A 22,104-nucleotide genomic window follows, 5' to 3' on the forward strand; every position below is an offset into this window, starting at 1 on the left:
TGCTGGAATCTGCGGTGCTCCTTGAACAGGAAAGCAAGAATATATTAATCACAATGACTGAGACAAGCATGCCTTGCGATGTTCCCTGGGGCTTTGACCCTATGAATCCAGACCCGGGGTTCGGTGTTGCTGGGGACGAGGGGATGTGGTATAGGAACCCCTCCGGCATCAACAGCTTCGACCTGCCCCCGTGGCAGCCAGTGGATGCCAACCAGGTAGCTTACGAGTTTGCCTCCCCTGCGGCGGGCAAGACGCCTTTCCAGCAGTTGTCCCCTATCCAGACAGGCGGCTTTCCTACCGGCCGGTCGGATAAGGTCTTACCAAGGTATGAGCGGAGTCCGCACGAGGTGAACGGCAGCCCTGACTCGAGCCTTTGTCTGGATAGCAGATTCGACAATCTACCATCAGATCACGGCACGCCGTACTCACTTGACGACCTCCTGCGCACCGCCTCGCAACTGGCGACTGAACGTGCACTCTACATGAACATCCCTTCAAGCGCCAACCCTCACTCCCCAGCAGCAGCAGGAGCAGGAGCCTACACTCATTCGTCGCCCGTCGCAGAGGCAGCCATCAGTTCTCCCAGCGCAAGTCCAAGCCACCATTCCAATGCCAGCGACACAGACGAGCACGATGTCCCGACTTTCGAGTTTCCACAGGTCTACCAACTCCCAGACAGCAACGCTGGCACCACCTCCGCACCATCGGCCTACTTTGCACCGATGGAGGGCCTCCGCCAGCCTGCACCTTATGATCATGTGGCTGCTGCCACTGCCACTGCAGCCACGGCGCAGAGCAAAGCCCCCTCTCCACCCTCTACTTCTGCAAAGCAGGAAACAAGTCTCACCCCGCTGGAAATGCCCGACGGCTCGACCCGGTTTACCGCAAACTGGCTTCCCGTTGACCCCCAGGGCGGCTTTACCATCCGGCCTCCCGCACACCACCAGCACCAGCACCACCACAACTACCCGATGGACATGGACCCCCATTTCATGACGATGGACTACCATGACCACCCGCACACTAGCTACAATTACCGCAATGCGTTCATCTCGCTCGACAATCTGGACGGGGGTTCTGGATGAAGCCGGGGTGTGGCCTGAGCTCCTCCCCCCACTCACTACCGGAACAAAGAGGGGTCGGTCGGTCGCGTCGGCTGCAGCGCGGACGGGCCACCACTCCGCAGCCCTGACTCGTCTCTTCTTCTCAAGTCGAGAACAAAAGGATCCGGCTAATCCACTTTAATCTAAATTACTGCTTGCTAGACTGCGAGCCCTGCGAGCAAAGGACGCTATTTGCAACCCCGACCATGCCGAGAACGGAGGCTAATCAGGCCATTGCACTTGCACTCGCTTTTACAAGCATTGCTTGTCGAGTTATGTCAACTTGGTGACTTATTCTTGCCTCCAGTGTATTGCAGTTCTTGATCCAAGGACACTGGTAAAATAACCTAATACTTCGATGGTTGCCCGAACAACTTCGTTTCTGTTTCTCTCTAGTCGGAGAACAGTTCCAGGGAGACTGGATTTGCCGAGGTTTCCCCGACACCCCTGCTGATTGATTCGCAATGAGAACACGACTTGAGTAAACTCCTGGGGTGCTGTATATTTTATTTAATGAGTTATGGAGATATGTATGGATGAAAATGTACTACTATATTATGTTATATTCGATTTATTAATGGAAGGTTTATGGACTGAAATATATTTATTTCCTTGAGTGACCACGCTCAGCACCAGCACGGCGTAGTTTTGTAGAATTGGGTCGAATATAAATATATATGATCTGATAATAAAATATACATCGTACTGCCATGTGCTCAAAAAAGCATTGAGGCGTTGATAAACTTCAAAATACGCTCAGGTACCCCGCACGGCTGCAATGAAATGCAATCATCTCAATCACCATACCTTGGTAACCCATATTAGCAACATATCCCATTCTATACAGCTATATCATGATCTCATCTCCCTTAAGTCCGGCATATCGGCATTCCCCTCTTCTTGCGTACGCTCAGCGGGTTTTCAACAGGCTTTCAACAGGCTTACTTTGCCGCCTAAGGAACCGAGACGACTGCGATTGCAAGCCACCAACGTAAATGAACCCATAAAAGACCATCTAGACAAGGCCTTTATCGGAAAACATAACGAGTTCAGAACTGGTTGATGCTTTTCTCGGATAAGTTTCCCTTCAGGCGCGTGATATTGAGAGTGTACTCTGTACCTGCGTGGGAGACGATAAGGTAATCAGCAGGTGGCGTGTGTCCTGGATAGGAACCTCGGGGAACCCAGGGCAAAGGAGAATATGATTGCTTGAATCAGGCAAGGAACTGAGTCTGCGAAATGGATGATGGCTGTATACAGTGGAGTGCGAACCCCACGTGACCCGCCTGGTCTGCTTCTCCCCCATGTCTCCTCATCATCAAACTCGATGGCCCCCCACACTGAAATCATCATCGAGTGCCAATGTTGTGCCCTATCTCATCAGAGAACTTAGAGTGTGCCCCGTGGGTCCAGTCTGCGTATCTCATCCCTTCCAATCGTGTCGGTTTCCAGGCCCGTTCCAAGATCCGCCGGGGGGGGGCATTCCTCGGTTGATGTCATCGACTTACCACCTCTTCCAAACTATTACCATGACACCACGACTACGCCAAACTCTCCTTCCATCAAGCAGGATGAGAGACTCTCCGTTTCCCACGGTGTTGGCCATGACGGCTCTTCCAATGAGGAGCACACGCAGAAGAGACTCATGATGTCAGGCGTTCAGGGAATTGGACTTCTGTAACCTTACCGTTGTCTGGATATAACTATCTTCGAAATTCTCCGCATCTTATTACGCTCCCCCCTTTTTCTTTCCCAGGACTAAACACTATATCCCTCCATCCATCGCACAGCCATGTCTGGGTACATTGCGGCACCCTACAGCATGCCTGGAGTGGAGATCGATGCTATCGACGGCGGCGGCTCCGCAACATCTCTGCCTATTCTGCGGAGTGTTGTGGAAACCGTCGCTGACGAATGCCCCAAACGCCTGGGGATATCATCTCAAGAGCTTCAGCAGAAGTCACCTACCGTCGATGTCTTCTTTGACGCCATTGCTGCCGAGCGATTGAGGCGCATGCCGGCGGACGGCAGCCGCATTGATAGTACGCTTCGAAGAGCGTCTCGTTTGGCCTTTGCTGTGGCATCTCTGCGCGATGCCGTTACTAGCTTCATTGATGGCGCTGAAGAGGCGACCAAGATGGTCTGGGGAACTACGTTGCTTTTACTGGAGGTGGGTTTATATAAATATTAGGTTGTGATGGTATGCTAATTGGGAACAGATGGGTATCGACAATGTGGACATGATCGATAACATCTTCAGTCGCTATGGCCGCGTCACACTCGGCATCTCATTCCTTCTCCAGCAGGAGAGCGAGTTCCAGAGCTCGAGGGCCCTGCAGCAAGAGGTTGCTGAGATCTTCGCCCACCTTCTCCAGTTGACTGTACACATTGCAGCAGAGTACCGCCAGGCTGCACGCACTCAGAGCTGGCAGCCCATGATCGAGGCCACCAACCACACTTTCTTCATCTATTTCAACCGCTTTACTACTCACTGGCGCCGGACGCGGAAGTGGACCTGGATTGTCCTTAATTCGAAATCGGCCAAGAGCCAGTACGCCGACCTGGAGTCTGTTTACCAGTTCCTTGAATTGCAAGATCGCCCTTTGCAGATGCTCCTCGAAAGCCAGACCCACTCGCTTGCTGAAGGGTCGTTTTCGTGGTTTGAACCGCATCTCACCACATTCACCGTTGGCCCACGAAGCTTGATGCTTGTCCGTGGAAACCCCGGCGCTGGAAAGAGTGCACTGTCCCAGTGGGCAATTGAGCGATTGCAGCTGTCCCCGGAATATGATGTCTGGAATACGATTCCTATTGTCATTCGTTCCGATGTCCCGATTACGACGCTGACCCTCAGCGTCCTCAAGGGCATCCTGATCCAGATGCTTGACTGCTGCGTAACGAACCGCAAGACCCAAAGTGATATCATTACTGCCATTAGCAGTGCCCTTGACCAGGCTGAGGTCGGCGCACCTGACCCCGAGGTTGAGGGCCTCCTGTGGGCTGCCGTTCGCACGGCTACGCAGTCTAACCTGCACTTCATGATTGTTGTTGACGGCCTGGATCAAATAAAGCACGCCAAGAGCACAGTCGGTGCTTTCCTTGGGCTTTTGCAGGACGTCGTTGTCGACACACCATCTAAGCTAGTTGTCTTCACGCGCCCGATGACCACGGACCAGATTCCTATCAAGGAGACCACTACCACTCACCAGATCGCGATGGATGCGTCTGTTACTGCACATGATCTGAGCGCTTGCGTCCGCGACCTGGTGACTTATGACTCCGCTTTCTCTGGGTTGGGCTCCTCCCAGCGTGAATCATTGGTCTCCTCCATTGCATCTCGCTCTCAGGGCTGCTTTATTTGGGCCCAACTGGCTGTTGAGGCATTGCGTACCCAGCCCACGTATAATGATATGAACTCAGCAGTCAACCAGATCCCGGGCAACCTAGGTGGCCTTATTGATTTCCACCTGCGCAACACCAACCTCCAGCGGCCTGGCACTGGTAGCCTCCTTTCTTGGCTTACCGTATCGGAACGCCCGCTTCGCCCTCAAGAGGTTGAGCAACTCCTTGCCGTCGACTCCCAGACTTTTAGGGCTACCGCTCGCTCTGGAAAGCTGGACCGCGAAGTCTTCGAACCGCTCCGACGACTGGTTACACTGCAAGATGGGTTCGTTGCTTACCGTCACCCCCTGATCCGCGAGCATATTCAGGCAAGGTCGCAAATGAAACAGGAAGTTTCTTTTAGCCTACCAGATGCCCACCATGACCTCCTGGTTCGCTCCCTGGGATGGGTCCGCCGGAACCTGACAGACGAGGTCCATATTTCTTGGGATAAGATGCCTGTCCTTGCACGAGACCGCTATCTTGATGCCCATATCCTGTTGGAGTATGCCGCTCGCTACTGGCTATCCCACATGCTCTCGTCGACCATGGCTTCGGGGGATAAACTCTCCTACACAACAGGTTTCAAACAGGCCATGCCTGACTCAATTCTGTTTGCCCAGCTCGAGCTCACCAACAAGGAGTCTGAATTCAGCCGATCTAGTATCGTCGAGCTGTACCGCCTCGCCGTAGCAGTGCGCCGTCACGTCCTCGGCCCTGACTCTCCTGCTGTCTTGCAGGGTCTCATCTTGAGTGCTCGCGCTGCAGACCGTTCTCATGCACCCTGGGCTAACGACCACCTCTACGAGGCGTGGACCCGCAGCCGCACCCGCCTGGGCCCGACTGATAAGATCACTCGCGACCTTGAGCAGCTCCTCGTTGCCACCCCTGAAGGTGCCGGCCGAGCGCAAGGTGCAGCTGGCCTCAAGACAGACGCGCTCCGCGGTATGACACTGGACGGCTGGGATTCGTCCGACATTAGCTTTGCGCAGCGCCTTCAGTACCTCGACCGACTTGTCGGGACTTACCGCGAGGAAAACAAATCCGATGAAGCTTATGCTGTTTCCAAGCAGTTCTACGGGCAGACCGTCAAGTCGTACGGGCCTTATTCGTCGGAAACTTTGGCCGCTGCTGAATACCTCAGCAACAACTTCAACATCGCTCCTCCGGATGACATGGCCTTGGAACTTGCTCGCACCAAGTACGAGACCATGGTCCGCTCTATGGATGTTTCGGATCCCCGCCGCGTGGCCTACTCCCTTGCCCTCGCTAAGATGTACGAGGAATACTCCAAGCCTAACAAGGCCGAGGAGGTTCTGTCCAGACTGTGGCTGAGTCTGTCCACTCCGGATAGAGAGAACAGGACTCCATGGGATCAAAAGACCAAGGTTGTTTTCTACTACACCAAGTTCCTCGAGCGCCAGCGTCGCCCTGACGAGGCTGCTGTTCTCCTCCGCCAACTGTCCGCCGAGCTGGAGGCAGATGGTGGCGTCAGATCTGCAGAGATGGCCGAACGCGCGCAGCAGTTGCGCGGGGAGGCTCGCGAGATGCAAATCTACGACATGGATCGTGCTCTCGGAATCCAACTGTGGAAGTACTACAAGACCAACAACAAGCAGTACCATTCCGATGCCGTCGGCCTAGCTCAGACTCTTACTCGGGCAGCTATCCCAGGCGAGGGACATGCCGGTGATGCTATGGGTAACCTCTCCCTGGAAGAAAGCAAGATGCTTCCCGAGTGGCTTGATAGCATAGCCTACGCAACAACCGGCGAAAAGCGCCTGCGTCTTCCCTTGCTTCAGCTGTGCCACCAGCTTTCGCGTCAGCACATGCGTGATGAGCAATGGCGCCAGGGCAGCGACTGTGCCTGTGCAGTCCTCAAGCATGCCTGGCCTACCTTTGAAGACCCTACTTCCAAGGCGAAGTTCACGGAGGAGGAAGCTCCTATGATGGCGAATCTGGCCCAGGACCACGCTTACTGCCTTTTCCGCCGCTTGGATGTCCCCACCGCGAGCATCGTCTACGGCAATGCCTTCAAGGCTGCCATCACCGCGGACCAGGTCGCAGTGCCCTCAGTCACCGCTGTTGTCAAGACCGTGGTGGACTTTTACGAAAGCACTTACCAGTTTGACAAGGCTCTTGTGTTGCTTCGCCAGGTCAGCGAGTTCTTTGGCTCCCGTCTTGGTGAGAACGACAAGCACACGCTTGACAGCCGGTACTACGAGGGTGACCTTGCTCTCCGCTTGGAGCGCCGCTCCGAAGCCGAAAACAGCTACCGCCACATCTACCGCGCTTGTATCCGAGATGGCAAGATCTCGTCCAACGGAGTGCGTGCCGCTGTAGCTCTCCTAGGTCTCTACGAGCAGGACCAGCAGTGGGACTCAGCTCTTGAGGTGTACCGCCACTTGTGGCCTACGCTCGTGCGCTTTGACGAGAAGGATGGCTATGACCGCGCTCTCCTTGAGGGTCTCCTACCTAAGACCTACACTGGTTACATGGCGCTCCTGACGCACTCCTCTGTCAGGGCTGGATATGCCGAGCGCCAGCAGCTTGCATCGGAACACCAGCAGCTCTGCCGTAAATTGTACGGGCCGACTCACCCTCGAACCCGTGACGCCACTCTTTTGTTGGCCGGGCTTTCATCCGAGAGCGACCGTCACACGGGCGAGGCCCTTCACTTGTACCAGCAGGTGCTGAACACACATGATTGGGTTCCGCAGTCTGACGTCTCGCGCTCGCTGCCAGAGATGAAGGATCCTCTTACCATTGATATCAAGCACCGCATGGCACAGTTGTACCTGCGACAGAACCTGGCTACCCCCGAGGCGCGCAGACTCTACCAGGAGGAACTGGCACTTTCCAAGCAACACCAGGGCTTGTCAGCTCCCACGACACTGCTGTGGCTGCGCGAAATTGCTCGGATGCACGCCCACAGCGGCTCTGCTACCTCGCGTCAGCAAGGCGCCCAGATCCTCGGCGACCACGTTGACGAGGTCGTGCGTGTGACTGCGAACCAGGGAACCTTGGTTGACCGTGGTCACAAGCTGGCTGAGATCTACCTGGAAGCCGGATACATTGATGAAGGCTATGCGCTGATCAGTGAATTCCACCAGAAGGTCATCCAGGAGACACCAGCTGCCCACCGCCAGGCATTGAATGAGCACCGCCCCGCTGTCTTTGTTGCTGCGTTCGAGGAAGTCTTTGGCAAACGCCAGTCTTCGCGGGAGATCCTTGACGAGCTGTCTCGCGAGGGACAGATCTACAGCAACTTCCAGCAGAGCCTGCTTAGCCACGACCTCATGCCGACATTGGCAAATGGCGAAAAGCTCAGCCGGCTCCAAGCCCAGCAGAGGCACACCACGGCCGCTAAGAACACCGACGACCAGCTGTACCAGTACTTCTGCAACACTCTGTCTGTGGCACGACCGGCGCGCTCCAAGGACATTGTTCATGTCTTCTATAGCTTGTGCCGACGCCAGAGCGTCAATGACGACTACACTATCAGCATCGTCACTGAGACCACCGGGCTTGTTCGCGACCTCTGCAACTCGTCCCGTTTTGATGATGCAGCCATTGTCACGGGCGTGTTCCACTCGTGGGCCCATTTGACTGACAGCCTGCGAACGCCGGAGACTATCTTCACTTCTATTAAGCTCTGTCTGTATTTGAGCGGATACCAGACTACGAAGTGCTCGGATGAGGCCACAGCCAAGAGAATGGCCGTTGAGTCCGAGCTCCTCCTCCAGAGCGTCATGAAGAACGCCAAAGAAATCCCATTGGAATTCTCCGAGCTGCCATTTGCGGAGCTCAACGACCTCATCACCGTTCTTGGTGAGCACGAGATGTTTGAAGACCTCGAGGTATGTCAATCCCGTTCCGTATAGTATACATATAAGCTAACTGTATAGGCCATACTTACCGAACTTTGGACCTCCCGCATGATCCAAAGGACCTGGTCTCTGTCCGCCGTTGTCTGGATCGGCCGACGCCTCGTCGAGACCCGTTTCTGCCGCGGCCGTGTCAACGCAGCCACCCAGCTAGGCAAGGACATCTGCTACAACCTCCGACAAGTCTGGGGCAACTGTGATCCTGTCACCCTTGAGATCAACAAGTTGCTTTCCGGCCTGTACACCGCGTCCGGGAACTACCTCGCCGCCGCCGCACTGCACGAGACTGCCCTCGCCGAGCTTCTCAACAGCGAGGAACACTCCCAGGGCGGCGCCGTCGACGCAGTAACGCAGCACCTCGAGCTGCTCCAGCACGCGCAGATGCGCCTGGCAAAGGAGGGCCAGAGCGCAGCCATCGACGCGGCGACCGCGCAGGAGCGCGTGCACCAAGTCGCGACCAAGTTCGGACTTCCTGTTGAGCGGCTGGAGGTTGCGACGGCCAGCGACGACGCGGGCATGTGGCAGAAGCCCCGCCGGTTCAGCCTGGATATGGGCGATGCGGAGAAGCATGAGAACCACCTGCGCCAGTCGAGCGGGTCTGCGCTGCTGACCGGAAATGCGGGCGCAAAGCGGGTTTCCATCACTGCCCTGTAATAATAATAATACCTTTGCTTGATCATGTACTGTACTTTGATCCGTCTGTTATATATAGTCTCGTTCTGTTAGTTTAGTTTTTAATTAATTAATTGACATTAATATATATTCTACCTGTGCTGCTTTTACTCGGTGTCACTGGCCACGACACCAAATTCCGTGCAGCCCGCCTGCAGTCCGCCTATAGAAGATCGTCGACCGCAAACGTGGCGCGTGGATAAATCCCCCCAACTCTTCAGCCTAACAGGAACTAACCGGCCTAGCAGCCCATTAGCTGCGGAGCAATGCACGAACAGAGACAAGGCCGGTCGGGACATCACCTACTCATGCAGACTATAAATATGCATGCCGGTCTGCCCTGACGATCGCCTGTATTTCCGAGATAGCCATCCTCTTTTTTCTTTTTCATTCTCATTTACGGTACAGACACAATGAGAACCCTCTCGCTTGTGTCTCTGCTGAGTCCAGCACTCGCTGCGACTTCCGGCTCCTTCAACGTCCTCTCCTTCAACGTCGCTGGCCTGCCCGAAATCATCAATGGCAACGATGTCCCAGGCGACAAGACGGAGAACACCAAGCTGATCGGTGAGCGGTTCGCTGAGTACGGCTACGACGTTATCCATGTCCAGGAGGTACGCCCCCTAACATAGTTACAAATAAAGTCAACCAAAAGCAAGTATGTTAACAAGTGCAATTAGGACTTCAACTACCACGCCGCTCTCTATGAAACAGACACGCACGCCTACCGCACTGCAACCTCAGGCGGCGTCCCCTTTGGCTCGGGGCTGAACACCCTCTCCAACTACGACTGGATCGACTTTGAGCGTATCAAATGGGAGACTTGCTCTGAAGCGAGCGGGGCAGATTGTCTCACGCCCAAGGGGTTCACGGTTATGAGGGTGCGTTTTGAAGAGGGTGTTTATGCGGATTTTTATAATCTGCATTCTGACGCTGGGTATGTCTTTTAACCATGGATGGATAATTCGATAAAGAGGGTGATGCTAATGTTGGGGCCAGCTCCGAAGACGAAGACGTCGAAGCCCGCAGCGCAAATCTGCAACAGGTGGCGGACTACATCGCCAACAACTCCCTGGGCAACGCGGTTCTCGTATTCGGGGACACGAACGCGCGGTATACCTCGTCTGGCGAGAATATCCGGGTCTTTGAGGAGCAGGAGAATATGGCGAATCCGTGGGTCGAGTTGATTCTGGATGGCGTGCAGCCTGAGGAGGGTATCGATGCGATTACGTGTGAGAACCCGTCGACAGTGAAGACTTGTGAGACTGTTGATAAGATTTTGTATTCCCCCCTTTTGCTTTCTCTTTGTGTTGGATGTCGGTTCTAACTACCGGTAGCTATCGTGGAAGTCCAGCCCTAACTCTTGAGGCGACATCGTGGGCCTACGAGGATGAGAAATTCCTCAGCAACAACGGATCTATCCTCTCAGACCATAACCCGATCGCTAGTGACTTTAGCTGGACGAAGTCAGACTCATTCCGGCTGAGTGATCTATATGGTGGTCCTCATGGGTAAGTCCTCCAAAACAAAATGATACTGAGCAACTAGCTGAACGAAAGAAGCACCTGGTTCAACGACCTCCCCAACCTCCCCACCTCGAGCGGTCTCAAAACAAGCACCATCTCACTCTCCGGCGAAAACAGGGTCGACAGTATCTCGCTCACCCTGTCAAACGGGGACACGATCAAGCACGGGGGCTCAGGCGGGACAGCACAGGAACTCACCCTTGCTGACGATGAGAACTGGACCAAGACCCGGCTTTGCCAGGGGAAGTATAACAACCACACCCGGATTTTCTATATTGCTGTGACTACGGATCAGGGGAACTCAGTCAGCGTGGGCAAGGAGACGGAGGAGTGTGTCGAGTATGAGGCGGAGGATGGCTGGGGGGTTGTTGGGGCTTGGGGGAGGAGTGGCGATGAGATTGATCGGCTGGGATTTGTATATGCACCGGTTGTGTAGGTATCTAAAGACATGTAGACGTATTGAGTTGATCCACTGTGTCTGACGGCACTTGATAAATGCGACTGGGACACGCCCCACTGATGTTGAAATAAGCATGCCTCTTAAGCTTTATAACTTTTATCCTCAAGGGACAGCTAGTCCACATCGGCGTATAAATTCCAATTCGTACCTGCCAGGTACAATCAATCTCCACACGGATCGCACCTTCCAATTCATCTCATGAACCTAATAGAGTTGCTCCTTCCCTTTTTGGTAGCCCTGTAAAGGGAAAGAGGTACCTAGTCATCAGTCGCACCTGCCGTAATTCATCCATTTAGTAACCCGGATATACGGGTTTACGGTATATGGGATGCATCATCCCAATCCCGATGATAGTGCCGCTGTCTGGCGAGTATTTGCCACTGCCGTAATTCCGCGCTGCATGTTCCTGGATGTTGATTTTTCGGTTAGGATTGATGATGGTTGTTTTACTGCACGGAATTAGGAAGTAAAGAAGGGTTGGATCAGGGTATCTTTCTGAATTAATTCAGTCTAAGTAAAATGCGCTTTATATACAATCTCAAGTACTCAAAAAAATGTCTAAAGATGGTACTGTCGTGCATCGTTCACACTCACTCCTAATCTCTCCCACCACCCCTCAACGCCCATGTCGTCTTGACCACTAAACATAATTAGCATAGAAGTTAAGAAGAGGACAGAAACATACTCGGTCCGCTTTATAATTGTTGGCTCCATTTGACCCTCCGCCTCGTTTGGATTGCGGAAGACGACGTTATCTTTCTATATTGAATTGTTAGCAACCTTGATCGAGGTATTATAGACGGGAAAAACATACCAGTCCCAAGGTAAGGTGAATACCGGCGGGCTGTCTCGGAAACTCCTCAACAGGCTCCTGGCCTTCAATCATCGCCTGGATATTCTTCACCACGGTAGCTGCCTGTGCATTGCCTGGTCTGGCGGCCTTGCGCAGCCCTGTGTCTGCAATATCCCCAACAGCGAAGAGATGCGGATATTTCTGGTCGAGGAACTGCATTGTCGGGCGGATGCGGATGAAGCCGTTGTCTGGGTTAACGAGGGATCCCGACCCTCCTGATGTAGGGAGGTCGGCGATGAGACCGTTATTTGGTGTTTGGCCGGTGGCTAGGATGACGAAGTCGTACTTCGAGGGGAGAGTCGTACCGTCTGTAAGCTGGACGGGGAACGGGGTTGTTGATGGGAATCCAGTTTCGGGGACTTTGATTCGGGAGCCGGTGATGAATTTAATCCCCAGCTCGTCGAAGCGCTCCTTGATCAGCTCGTGCAGCTTGGAGTGGTACTGCGGCATGAGATACGGCCTTGATTGTACGACGGTGATTTCTTTCCCTGGGTAGTATTCCTTTAGATCGGTTGCCATCTGGACGCCTACTGCGCCACCGCCGGCAATCAGGATCGAGTTTGAGCGTTTGATGTCCGCTTGGTGCTTTTGGAGATACGCGACTGAGGACACTTTGTCGTTGTCTCTCATGCCTGCTGGCTCGGACAGGCGCGTCCCTGTTGCGAGGACAAGGTACTCGAATGGGATTTTGACGGATCCGTGCCATTCGCGATCCAAGTTGACGTGGTGGGCTTGCACGGAGAGGACGCGGCCTTGGATGACAGTGTGGTTTGTCGGGGTGGAAATCGAGGAGAATAACCCGGTGTATGGAATGAAGGCTTTGTGTTCGTGGCCTGGAAGAATGGCGAAGCGAGGCTGTCATTACATTAGCTAGTTTTCCAAACAGATAAAGGTGGTTCGTACAAATGCGAAGAGGTGGTGGAAGTGGCTATGGGGCTCGATTAGGAGGACGCGGTGTGTCTTGGGGACAACCCTTGCCAGCTCCTGGGCGGTTGACTTTCCGACGTACGACCCCCCGACAACGATGATGTTTTTCAATGCACTAGCCATGATTGTAACTGAGATAATTACCTCGTCAGCCCTGGGGGTGTTTCTACGGTGTATATATGGCCAGGCGGAGTAATCATTATCCCCCCGGTTCCGCGGTGGGTCTCTCGGTCTCTTATCTGATCCGGCTTATCTCCGCACCGATCTCGGAGCTAGCCCACAAATCCGAGCAATACGCAGGTCTCAAGAGCTATATTTGGCTGAACTGGACGGATAAACTTGAAATAACCCTGCACTGAAACACCGAAACACAATTCCTAAAAACGAAACCAAAAAATAAAATGGAAAACCACACGTCTGCTTACTCTGAGTCACCCGCCAGCACCTTGTCCAGCTGGTAAAAAGCGATCGGTTGACAGTCATATCATACAGCAATGAAAGTATTCTAGACGTGGCATATGATCGCAGCCTAGTATTGTCACGCCATTTGGACTAAGGAGGCCCGGCCCCTGGACTGATTTTGGCCTACAGCAGGTCCGGTCGACACAGTGAGGGATGCCAAAAGGTACCAGAGCGGTACAAGTCTGCGACCAGGTACCACAAATTCAGGTTCCTTCTCTCAAACAGTAAGACTGGCGAAATCTAAATGGTTAAACTCTAAGACGGGTCAGGCCACTCGCAGGAGCCGAGACATGCCAGCCGATTAGGTTAATGGTCCACCTTCCCGAGAGAGGATTTGTAACAGGGGATTTGTCCACAACTGACTGTATATGTGACTGACCTGAACTCGAGGCGGCTACCGACCGGATACGACATTGACTGATAGTATATTTCGTAAAGTATAAAGCAGATAAAATTGACGCGCGTACCTTCATTTGATAGGAGGGACACCACTGCCAGTTTTAATACAAGTTGCAGTGCCATCACCCAACCATGTCGAATAATTCTGAAGCCAGCCGAAGATATTCGTTTCAAAGTGCGAGAACTCTAGTCTGCATGAGGGTACTATGAAGTCGAGCAAGCCTCAGTAACAAGGTGTATTAGTCGTGCCTATACTAAAACCTGTATCTTGTTACCTTTTCGCGCGTTTTGTTTCATAAGAAGTGTGATCTCTTTGTTGCACAGATGTAACCTTGGCCAAATTGACTGCTTGAACGCCTTGCGTCTATGACAAAGAGAAAACGGGTGTGCAGTACGCAAGACTTGATAGTGTGAGTGGAGAAAGTACCCCGGTCCAAGGAAGAAGACCACAGAAGGTTCAAAGCAGCAGAACTATGCAGATAATGAAGCTCATATGATAGAAATAGGGTAACTTTTCCCTCGGAAATAATAGGAAAACTAGGTTTAACGAGCGAAGCAGACATCTGGAGAAGAAAACAAGGAAAAAACTTAATTTTAATATCCAAGTAAAAGTTAAATCCTCTCGAACAGTCTGAGTGGTTGATAGATTGAAACGTCCCCTGTCCAGGCGGAAAACGTACCCTTCCCATCAAGGTTCGCATCAAACAAGGATCGGGACCAGTCCCAGCCTAAGTCTATATCCAAACGCCCGAGTCTCGACCCATGGATTGCGGTGCCGACTTGACAGACGAGTTCCTGGCTGTGGGAGTAGAATCAGGGTTCTAGATTGGCTGGTGATGGCTTTGTCTTCACAGTGATTTATTTTCACTTTTATGATTGGTCAGAGCGACTTCTTTCACAACAGACGAAAGAAACTGCCTGAAATTGCAGCCTCAGGCAGCGCCAAGAAGCCTTGCTGCCTCAGCGGAAGCGCCGGAGGTCACGGGGTTAAAACTGCTGCCTGATGAGTCAGCTCCCCTTTCCGGTGCAACAATGGGTTAAGTAATCAAGGGAGACTTGGAACACACTAGGCCGGACTGTGACTGGTCGGGCCTTGGCTGGACTCCATCTGTGCAGAATCATTGAAGAATGCCCCCCTCCTGTTGGACAGAACCGCAAGCCCAGCGCTGCGCCTGCCTTGGCGCTTGCTGGGCAAGGGGCGTTTGTGTTTTTCGCAGGGCCTGATTTGCGGGCTATCTTTAGCTGCTTAATAGGGGTCTGCGTGCTGGCACTTGGCCGGATCAGGTGCCATTTCTCTTAAACCTCACCCCAAACGAGCCTGCTCAGCTTCTTGCATTTCGCTGCTCAGCGCGCTCTCGCCTGACTATTCTTTCTGCTGCGTGCTCGGTGCCCACTAGTAAACTAGTAAACGAGTAAACATGCGCTGGGGCTCTGTGCTGTCCCTCAGTGGGGCCGCCCTGGTGTTGCTGCTCCAGGGCCAGCTCGCCCTATCAAACATCGAGATCACGCCTACTTCCATTGGTATGTGGCTGTGTGTTATGCTTTGTTGTGTTGGACTCGCTGACCATGCTTAGACTCGCTCACGGAGGCTGGCAAGACCATCACCGAGCCAATGTGGGAGTTCTACCTGCAGAACCAGACTACCGATGTTCCCGGCAAGCTGACCGGCACATGGTATGTCGCCGGTGCCATGTTCATGACTATGATCCAATTCTGGCAGGTGTCTGGCTACGATAAACACAATTCTGTCGTCTCGCACGACATGATGTTCCAGGCCGGTGAAAACTTTGACTACTTTGACTCCAACTACAGTCAATGGCTGGTGAGATTGCTGCAGGAAAACATATAGATAGGACAATCAACTAACTCGCCCAGGGTAACGATGACCAAATGTTCTGGGGTCTCGCAGCCATCACCGCCTCCGAGACTGGTTTCCCAGAGGTCAAGGACAAGCCCACGTGGACCTCGCTGGCCCGCGCCGTCTTCACCATGCAAGACGGCCGCTGGGACACAGAGAAGTGCGACGGTGGCATCACCTGGCAAATCCACCCCTGGCAGGCCGGTTACACACTGCGCAACTCCATCTCCAACGGCGGGCTCTTCCAGCTCGCTGCCCGGCTGGGCCGATTCACCCGCAACGAGACTTATATCAAAGCGGCCGAGAAGTACTGGGACTGGTCCGAGTCGTCGCCGCTCATCCAGCCAAAGAAGAACTGGTTCGTTGCCGATTCCACCTCGGGCGACAACGACTGCAAGGACAGCGGCGACATGCAGTGGTCTTACAACTACGGCACCTACCTTGCCGGTGCTGCTTACATGTACAACTACGTACGCGGGCCCCTTCATTATCCTTGATTACGTTCGTAATAAACTAACATGTAAACAGACCGAAGACGCCAAATGGCGCAAGCGCGCAGAAGGCCTGCTCGGCCGACTAACCACCGACTTCTTCCCGAAGCAATACGACCACCAAGTCTTCTCGGAATACGCGTGCGAGCCCAAACAAACCTGCGACCGCAACATGCTCAACTTCAAAGGCTGGTCAGCGCAGTGGATGGCCATGGCGGCGAATCTCGTGCCCGAGCTGCGGACGGAGGTCGAGGCCAAACTGCAGAGTTCGGCGGTGGCAATCGGCACGTCGTGCGTAGGCGAGTCCGATGGTATGAGCGACCTCTGCGGGTCGCGCTGGTGGGGCGCCAAGTGGGATGGGATTAAGGGGCTGGAGGTGCAGCAGGCGGCGCTGGGTGGGATTACGGCGAATCTGATGCTGCTGAGCAGTGCGGAGACGAAGACGATTGAGACGAATCCCGACGCGGAGGAGAAGTACCTGGATACGTCGGATGATGACATCGAGGAGCTGAAGCCGATTTCGACGGGGGATCGGGTTGGGTCGTGGATTCTGACTGTGCTTTGGGGGTCGGGGATTGTGGCTGCCGGGTGGTGGTTGATTAAGCAGGCGTAGTCATGTTAGTGAATAATAGGCGTCTATTTACATTCTATATATTTGATAAATGAATGACATAACTTTACCAACTTCACTGAATATCTTAACACTGCCCTCACGAGTGCCGTTTGGGAATAAGCATAACGATAAGCATAAGCCACCCGGATCCCCACAGCCGAGCCAGCCAAAAAACAAATTAAACAAAAATAAAATCGGATAAAGAGTTGACTTTCCGACTTCCAATAGAAAAGTTAAAGAGTTGACTGTTGACGCGCGGCCGAAACTATGTATCCGTTCTGCATGAACTCGAATTAAAGTAAGACGATCTCAGATCAACTACGTCAATCAGGTCGATCGGCGAGATAGATCGATCTAGCCAGGAGGAGCTTTGTCCGCGAAATTAACAGACTAAACTGTACTGTCCTTGCTGTACTTTGTCTTGCTGTCATCGAGCTTACGCGTCACAATTTGACTCATACGTCGTCATCGATCGAGGACAGGAGAGCTACGCTGTGGTATCAGGCAGAAATGATAATGACATGGAAGAGTCTTGGTCAACAAAGTGGTGTAAGCGCCAACTGGAATCGAAGAACGCTCAAATAATGTTAATGTTAACGAACGCTGCATTTCATACCATTAGATAGCATGGCCTTCCATAACAACCTGGGCCCTAGAGAATTACCAAGCAACACCAGCCTCAACGAGTCCAACAAAGGTCCAACAAAAGTCCAACAAAAGTCCAACAAAGAGTAACAATATGAAAATACAATGGAGCAACAGGCCCAAGAGTTAATCCAATTTAGGGGCATAGGAAAGAAAAGAATGAGTGAGATCAGAAAAGGTGTGAGAGGAACTGCATAAGACCGGGCATAATGTATCGGGGTATCAGACCTCCATTTTAACATCCTTGCCAGTATCCTGTACATTCGTATTTTCGTCGGCGTGTACACCGTCAAGCTCATCAAGTGTCTGCTGCGAGCCTGCAACATGGGAAGCCTCGGGCATCGCCAACTTCATCTTCAACATATGGACCTCGTCTACCAATTGGTGTAAACGCTCAATTGCGCCCACGATTACCTCCGCCTTGGAGGGTGAAGACTGCGCGCGACGCGGCTTCGTCTCTGCCAGAGGTAATGTATCTTCCTCCTTTTCGAGCTTTGTCGGTGCCATTTCCGCGTGCGCTTTACCGGCCGAGCCTGGACAGCAGCCTCCCGCGACCGGGAATGAACACTGCGACTCCTTGATAGCGGCCTCAAGCGCGTCGTATCTGGCGTTGAGTTTTTTCCGGTACCGTTTCTCGACAACGTTATGACTGGCGCGTCGCCAGACACGGCGCTGCTCTTCTTCCGTCAAGGGTCTGCCTAATTCTGCGGCCGAGTCTAGCTCTGGTGATGACGATGAGGTCTGGCCCCCATATTGGGCTGGTGCGTACCGGTTGCGGTTGTTGCGATGGTTGCGAGCGACCAGGCCATGGCCAGGTCTGGGGGCCACCGGGTAAGGAGCTGGTGGTGCATGTTGAAAGGCGAACTGGATCGGTGGCGCTTGCATGGGCCCGCACGGAGGTGCCATGCCTGAGATGTTGCCGTCGGCCATGGCCATGTCGAACGAATTGGACCTGCTGTAGTCGCTGCTATCGAAGCCCTCTGATGAAAACTCCATGGAAGCCTGTTGGGGGTTGTTTGGGGAGTTGAGCAACGGCGCCCCTGTTAGATCCTGTGCAACCCCGAAGCAGTCTATCTGTTGACCCATCATGCCTGGCGTCGCGCTGTTTGAGATGTCGCCGTGCGGCGGAGCTCCATCTGGCAGGGTATTGCGCGGCAGAGCCCAATTTGAAAGGGCTCCATTTGGCATGAAGTTGGGTTGCATTCTGGTAGTTGAAATGGCGCCCTGAGGCATCGTAGGCCGTGGTAAGTTGACCGAGTCCAAGATGGGGAGCTCGGTGGCCATTGTATTAGGGTTCAGTCCACAGGAACCGCCCGACAAGGAATGCTCAGGCTGGGGCTGGAAGCTCTCAATAGTCTTCTGTATGTCGAAGTCGTCGTCCAGCTCGAGGAACGGAGAAACACGACCAGCAGGCATATGCGGAAGCTGGGCATCCATATCATGTCCCAGGGCATCGGGACCCATTTTGATAAAGGGATGGCCTTCCGCCACCACTATGTATTAGTAGGATGTTTTGTAAGGCGAAAAGAAATATATGCCTCAAGGGAGTTTATGGTGGCTTTATGCAAGTGGGGATGGCGAATTTATAGAGATATTCTTTTGGTTTAAGCTCAGGGTATGTGTAATATGCTTGAACGTCTTTATATGTGCGAACTATGGCCGCGGACATGGACTGAACAGCAATTCGAACCTTCCTATGACAAAATGAACCTTCAAAGGTTGGCAAAGGGGGCCTCAACAGGTTTGGGAGGACCTAGATCCAAACGGCCAAGGTTTAAATCTGTTGGCAGGGAATCTAGTCCCGATAACAGGCCCAATGTCTTGCATAAGAAAGTTTTCTGCTACCCAAATGTAAGTCATAGACAAGATATTTCGCCCACAGGCTGTAGCTTTGGAATAGGGGGAACTGGAAACTTTGGACACCTTGCAATCATTGGGTACCATTGGCCGCATTACATAGGGGATGACATGCATCAACAGCTGTCAAACTGGTTCTACCGTTTAGAATCCTGTGGAAGAGTGCGTTAGCGGTGGATCACGGTGCCATGGTTCAGGCCTCCCAACGGTGGTATATGCAGGAAGGCAGGAAGCTCTGCCGGCAGAAACCAGTTGCTTTATTAAAAGTATATCTAGTCCTTGGAATTCCTCTGCAACTTCAACCTAACATGACTTCCCAAACTGGACTCTTACGCAATGCTGCTCCCTCCGATCAATGTTGAGCGTGAAAAATATACTGGATGTGCAGTCCAGGGAAACACGCAGAACAAACAGAATACAGAGAACACACAGAATGAAGTGGAACCGAAGCTACCTCTGAGAGAGAGTCACTCAATCCCACACTCTCTGCCACCGTCATTCTCAAGGACTGTCAGCGAACCGTCGACCCCCGCCATCGACAACCTTCCACGAGCTGCCATGAAACAGCGCTCGAAGTCAGTCAGATTCTCTATAAGTGACGGAATGACCCAGTACTTCAATCCGACTGAAATGACGCGCTCTGTGCACAAAAGTACGTTCGATATTTGATATCTGGTGGCGTATTTGGCTCGCGTCGCTAACAGGTCTAGTGGTAGCGGCTGACGGCGCTTGTTCAGAGCCTGGAGAAGACGGAGCACGTGTGGACCAGGCCATAGTATCTGACAGTAAATAGTATCACAATGGGATAGTATCTCAATGCATAGTCTAGTCTGTACTGAAAATGTGTGTGACGTCACCATTCACGTGCTCTCCTCCTCTTCTCCCCTCATCGCTTTCTGTCTCGCTCCCTCTACCAAATCCCACGGAAATGCTCAGAAGGACCATGTCTTCGTCTGCCGGAAGAACATACACCCAGATCCTAGACTTCTGGTTCAGCCCAAAGTCCTCCCCCGACTACCTGCAGCAAAAGTCCTTCTGGTACGGTGGCCCCGCCGACGACGCATACGTACGCAAGAACCTCGGGCCCTCCTACAACGAAGCCAAGAATGGCCGACTGGATGGCTGGATGGATCTCGCCGCCGGCGAGGGCGCTCTAGCCCTCATCCTCCTTCTAGACCAGGTCCCCCGCAACATCTTTCGCGGGTCGCCGGATGCCTACGCGACGGATGCAAAGGCAGTGGCTGTTGCCCGCCATGCTGTGGACAAGGGCTGGGACCGGGATATGCCGGTTATTCAGAGGCGATACTTGTATTCGCCGTTTAATCACTCGGAGAACCTGCAGGACCAAGAGATGTCGGTGAAGTTGTTCACGGACCTAGGCGATCCGTACCATTTGCGCTGGGCGCGGGATTTCCACGACCAGATTAAGCGCGATGGAAGGTTCAAACATCGTGACGGTGTATTGGGGAGGTAGCCTCCTCGAAAAATGCATTATTGCACCCACTGCTTCGCAACCGCAACTCAACCAAAGTCCATGACAGCTGTTCTCTATTCCAGCCACTCACGGTAGCTCGGTTACAATGTCCATTCAATCCTTGTCAGGACCAGTTTACCTCAAGCTGTCATGGACGGGAGGTCCACCAGCAATCCATGTAATGGTTCCCCAGTGACACAAGCGGCTCTACCGGCTCCAACGGCTCAGCTCCAGCTCGGCTCTAGCTCGGCTCTAGCTCGGCTCTAGCTCTCGCGGCCAGCGGCTCCGCTGCTTCATGAATGGTCACTGACCCCCCTCGTGATTTTATTCTCCCCAGGACCATCGCGGACCCACTGTTTGATTCCCAAGGAATGCAGTGACAGCGGGCAATTGAGTTTGCGCCGAGGCTACCATGGGATACGCAGTCGGCTAGAGAAGCCGCAGGCGTTAGCCTTTGGGTGCGCGGAGATGCAGATGAGACGGTTAAAGGCGGATGTTGGCAGTGGAATTAATATTGTACAGAGTTATGATGTACTAATCCACTCTACCCTTCAAGCTGTATTGCTCCCATATACTGCAGCCATGTGAAAACTTGAATATTAGTCCACCATGACTATGTATTGGCTCTGCACGAAAGGCCATGATATCTGCCTGATTTATCCGAACTCTGTCTTGAATAAGCATTGCTATGAACAAGTACTTCTTGCGAGAAATATTTAATATCGATATTAATGAAGAACCATTCTAAGTCGTTTCTTTTCAAACATTCAACAATTCATAGCATGCGGCCATAGCACGTATCTTGCGCTGTGGTGAAGTCGTGTATACTACTGAGCTTGAAACCCGAGTCTATCGACCATAGAAATGCCAACTAGCATTATCTGCCCTATCCTATACACTGCTCATATGCAGACAATAGACTCCACTATGTTGAGATTGCAAACCTGGCGAAAACCAGCATATAAACAAAACAAAACAAAACAAAACAAAACAAAAACAAAAGAAATAGCTCTCTCAAACGGCGCTCTACGGGCTACATCCCTCACTTCATCTCCAAAATTACGAAAATCAAGCTTCCAGAACTGCCACCTGAGGGTATATCCCAATCCCATATACAAGTCTCCAGGCCTCCGGCTCCGCAGATCATTCTCAGCCAGTGACTTGGTTGTCTCGGGTTGCGAGAAATCACTCAGAATAAGGAATAAATTGTCATCGCCGTATGAAGTTGTTATAGGGTAAGTATCTGGACGTTTGCTCCTCTTGGTTGTTTTAGACATATCCCGAAATATTTAGGAGATGGACATATACTCAGGCAGGCCCTTGTTAAGGCTTAAAGTGCAAGAGCTAGACGTTTATATGTATAGCGACATTTCTTTGAAATATACTTGACCCATCTATCAGTCTATTATTCATTATACGTAGGAAGCCACCTGGCATGAAATAGAAAGTCTTGCAAGTCCTGCATTGATACGCAACGACAAACCACCATACAAAAT

At 52.7% G+C, this 22,104-nt stretch overlaps 8 protein-coding genes across 8 annotated transcripts; 6 read left to right on the forward strand and 2 right to left on the reverse strand.

The window, feature by feature from the left end:
• Nucleotides 1-53: 53 nt before the first annotated feature.
• ASPVEDRAFT_119805 (uncharacterized protein) lies at nt 54-1,085 on the forward strand (the record flags this gene model as incomplete). Its single annotated transcript, XM_040805738.1, has 2 exons — nt 54-758; nt 831-1,085. The coding sequence occupies 2 exons, from the start codon at nt 54-56 to the stop codon at nt 1,083-1,085; spliced, it is 960 nt and encodes a 319-aa protein (XP_040662201.1).
• A 1,840-nt stretch (nt 1,086-2,925) lies between these two features.
• ASPVEDRAFT_121417 (tetratricopeptide repeat protein) lies at nt 2,926-9,025 on the forward strand (the record flags this gene model as incomplete). Its single annotated transcript, XM_040805885.1, has 3 exons — nt 2,926-3,273; nt 3,323-8,344; nt 8,393-9,025. The coding sequence occupies 3 exons, from the start codon at nt 2,926-2,928 to the stop codon at nt 9,023-9,025; spliced, it is 6,003 nt and encodes a 2,000-aa protein (XP_040662202.1).
• A 391-nt stretch (nt 9,026-9,416) lies between these two features.
• Nucleotides 9,417-11,136, forward strand: ASPVEDRAFT_157964 (endonuclease/exonuclease/phosphatase family protein). Its single transcript, XM_040808551.1, has 5 exons — nt 9,417-9,657; nt 9,724-9,980; nt 10,043-10,324; nt 10,381-10,554; nt 10,606-11,136. The coding sequence occupies exons 1-5, from the start codon at nt 9,457-9,459 to the stop codon at nt 11,003-11,005; spliced, it is 1,314 nt and encodes a 437-aa protein (XP_040662203.1). The 5' UTR covers nt 9,417-9,456; the 3' UTR covers nt 11,006-11,136.
• A 451-nt stretch (nt 11,137-11,587) lies between these two features.
• Nucleotides 11,588-12,932, reverse strand: ASPVEDRAFT_78214 (NAD(P)/FAD-dependent oxidoreductase; the record flags this gene model as incomplete). Its single annotated transcript, XM_040816503.1, has 4 exons — nt 11,588-11,669; nt 11,715-11,788; nt 11,844-12,737; nt 12,786-12,932. The coding sequence occupies 4 exons, from the start codon at nt 12,930-12,932 to the stop codon at nt 11,588-11,590; spliced, it is 1,197 nt and encodes a 398-aa protein (XP_040662204.1).
• A 1,872-nt stretch (nt 12,933-14,804) lies between these two features.
• On the forward strand, nt 14,805-16,704 carry ASPVEDRAFT_35841 (glycoside hydrolase family 76 protein). Its single transcript, XM_040811085.1, has 4 exons — nt 14,805-15,191; nt 15,245-15,492; nt 15,546-15,998; nt 16,057-16,704. The coding sequence occupies exons 1-4, from the start codon at nt 15,089-15,091 to the stop codon at nt 16,630-16,632; spliced, it is 1,380 nt and encodes a 459-aa protein (XP_040662205.1). The 5' UTR covers nt 14,805-15,088; the 3' UTR covers nt 16,633-16,704.
• Nucleotides 16,705-17,204: 500 nt separating this feature from the next.
• Nucleotides 17,205-18,480, reverse strand: ASPVEDRAFT_35842 (uncharacterized protein; the record flags this gene model as incomplete). The annotated part of the gene is made up of 1 exon (XM_040811086.1): nt 17,205-18,480. The coding sequence occupies one exon, from the start codon at nt 18,478-18,480 to the stop codon at nt 17,500-17,502; it is 981 nt and encodes a 326-aa protein (XP_040662206.1). The 3' UTR covers nt 17,205-17,499.
• Nucleotides 18,481-19,299: 819 nt separating this feature from the next.
• ASPVEDRAFT_238155 (uncharacterized protein) lies at nt 19,300-19,889 on the forward strand. Its single transcript, XM_040809591.1, has one exon. It carries the CDS (start codon nt 19,471-19,473, stop codon nt 19,801-19,803), a length of 333 nt encoding a protein of 110 aa, XP_040662207.1. The 5' UTR covers nt 19,300-19,470; the 3' UTR covers nt 19,804-19,889.
• A 188-nt stretch (nt 19,890-20,077) lies between these two features.
• Nucleotides 20,078-20,608, forward strand: ASPVEDRAFT_78217 (DUF924 family protein; the record flags this gene model as incomplete). Its single annotated transcript, XM_040816504.1, has 1 exon — nt 20,078-20,608. One exon carries the CDS (start codon nt 20,078-20,080, stop codon nt 20,606-20,608), a length of 531 nt encoding a protein of 176 aa, XP_040662208.1.
• Between the last annotated feature and the right edge of the window lie 1,496 nt (nt 20,609-22,104).

This window comes from Aspergillus versicolor (assembly GCF_001890125.1).
Source record: "Aspergillus versicolor CBS 583.65 unplaced genomic scaffold ASPVEscaffold_1, whole genome shotgun sequence".
In the NCBI taxonomy this organism is placed as follows: Eukaryota; Fungi; Ascomycota; class Eurotiomycetes; order Eurotiales; family Aspergillaceae; genus Aspergillus; species Aspergillus versicolor.

Bases quoted from the DNA above. Each gene is read 5' to 3' on its own strand.
- ASPVEDRAFT_238155 (XM_040809591.1), top strand. From the start codon at position 19,471: ATGCTGCTCCCTCCGATCAATGTTGAGCGTGAAAAATATACTGGATGT.
- ASPVEDRAFT_157964 (XM_040808551.1), top strand. From the start codon at position 9,457: ATGAGAACCCTCTCGCTTGTGTCTCTGCTGAGTCCAGCACTCGCTGCG. The intron at 9,658-9,723 runs GTACGCCCCCTA...AAGTGCAATTAG, and splicing joins ACGTTATCCATGTCCAGGAG to GACTTCAACTACCACGCCGC. The intron at 10,555-10,605 runs GTAAGTCCTCCA...GAACGAAAGAAG, and splicing joins CTATATGGTGGTCCTCATGG to CACCTGGTTCAACGACCTCC.
- ASPVEDRAFT_35841 (XM_040811085.1), top strand. From the start codon at position 15,089: ATGCGCTGGGGCTCTGTGCTGTCCCTCAGTGGGGCCGCCCTGGTGTTG. The intron at 15,192-15,244 runs GTATGTGGCTGT...GACCATGCTTAG, and splicing joins GATCACGCCTACTTCCATTG to ACTCGCTCACGGAGGCTGGC. The intron at 15,999-16,056 runs GTACGCGGGCCC...ACATGTAAACAG, and splicing joins CTGCTTACATGTACAACTAC to ACCGAAGACGCCAAATGGCG.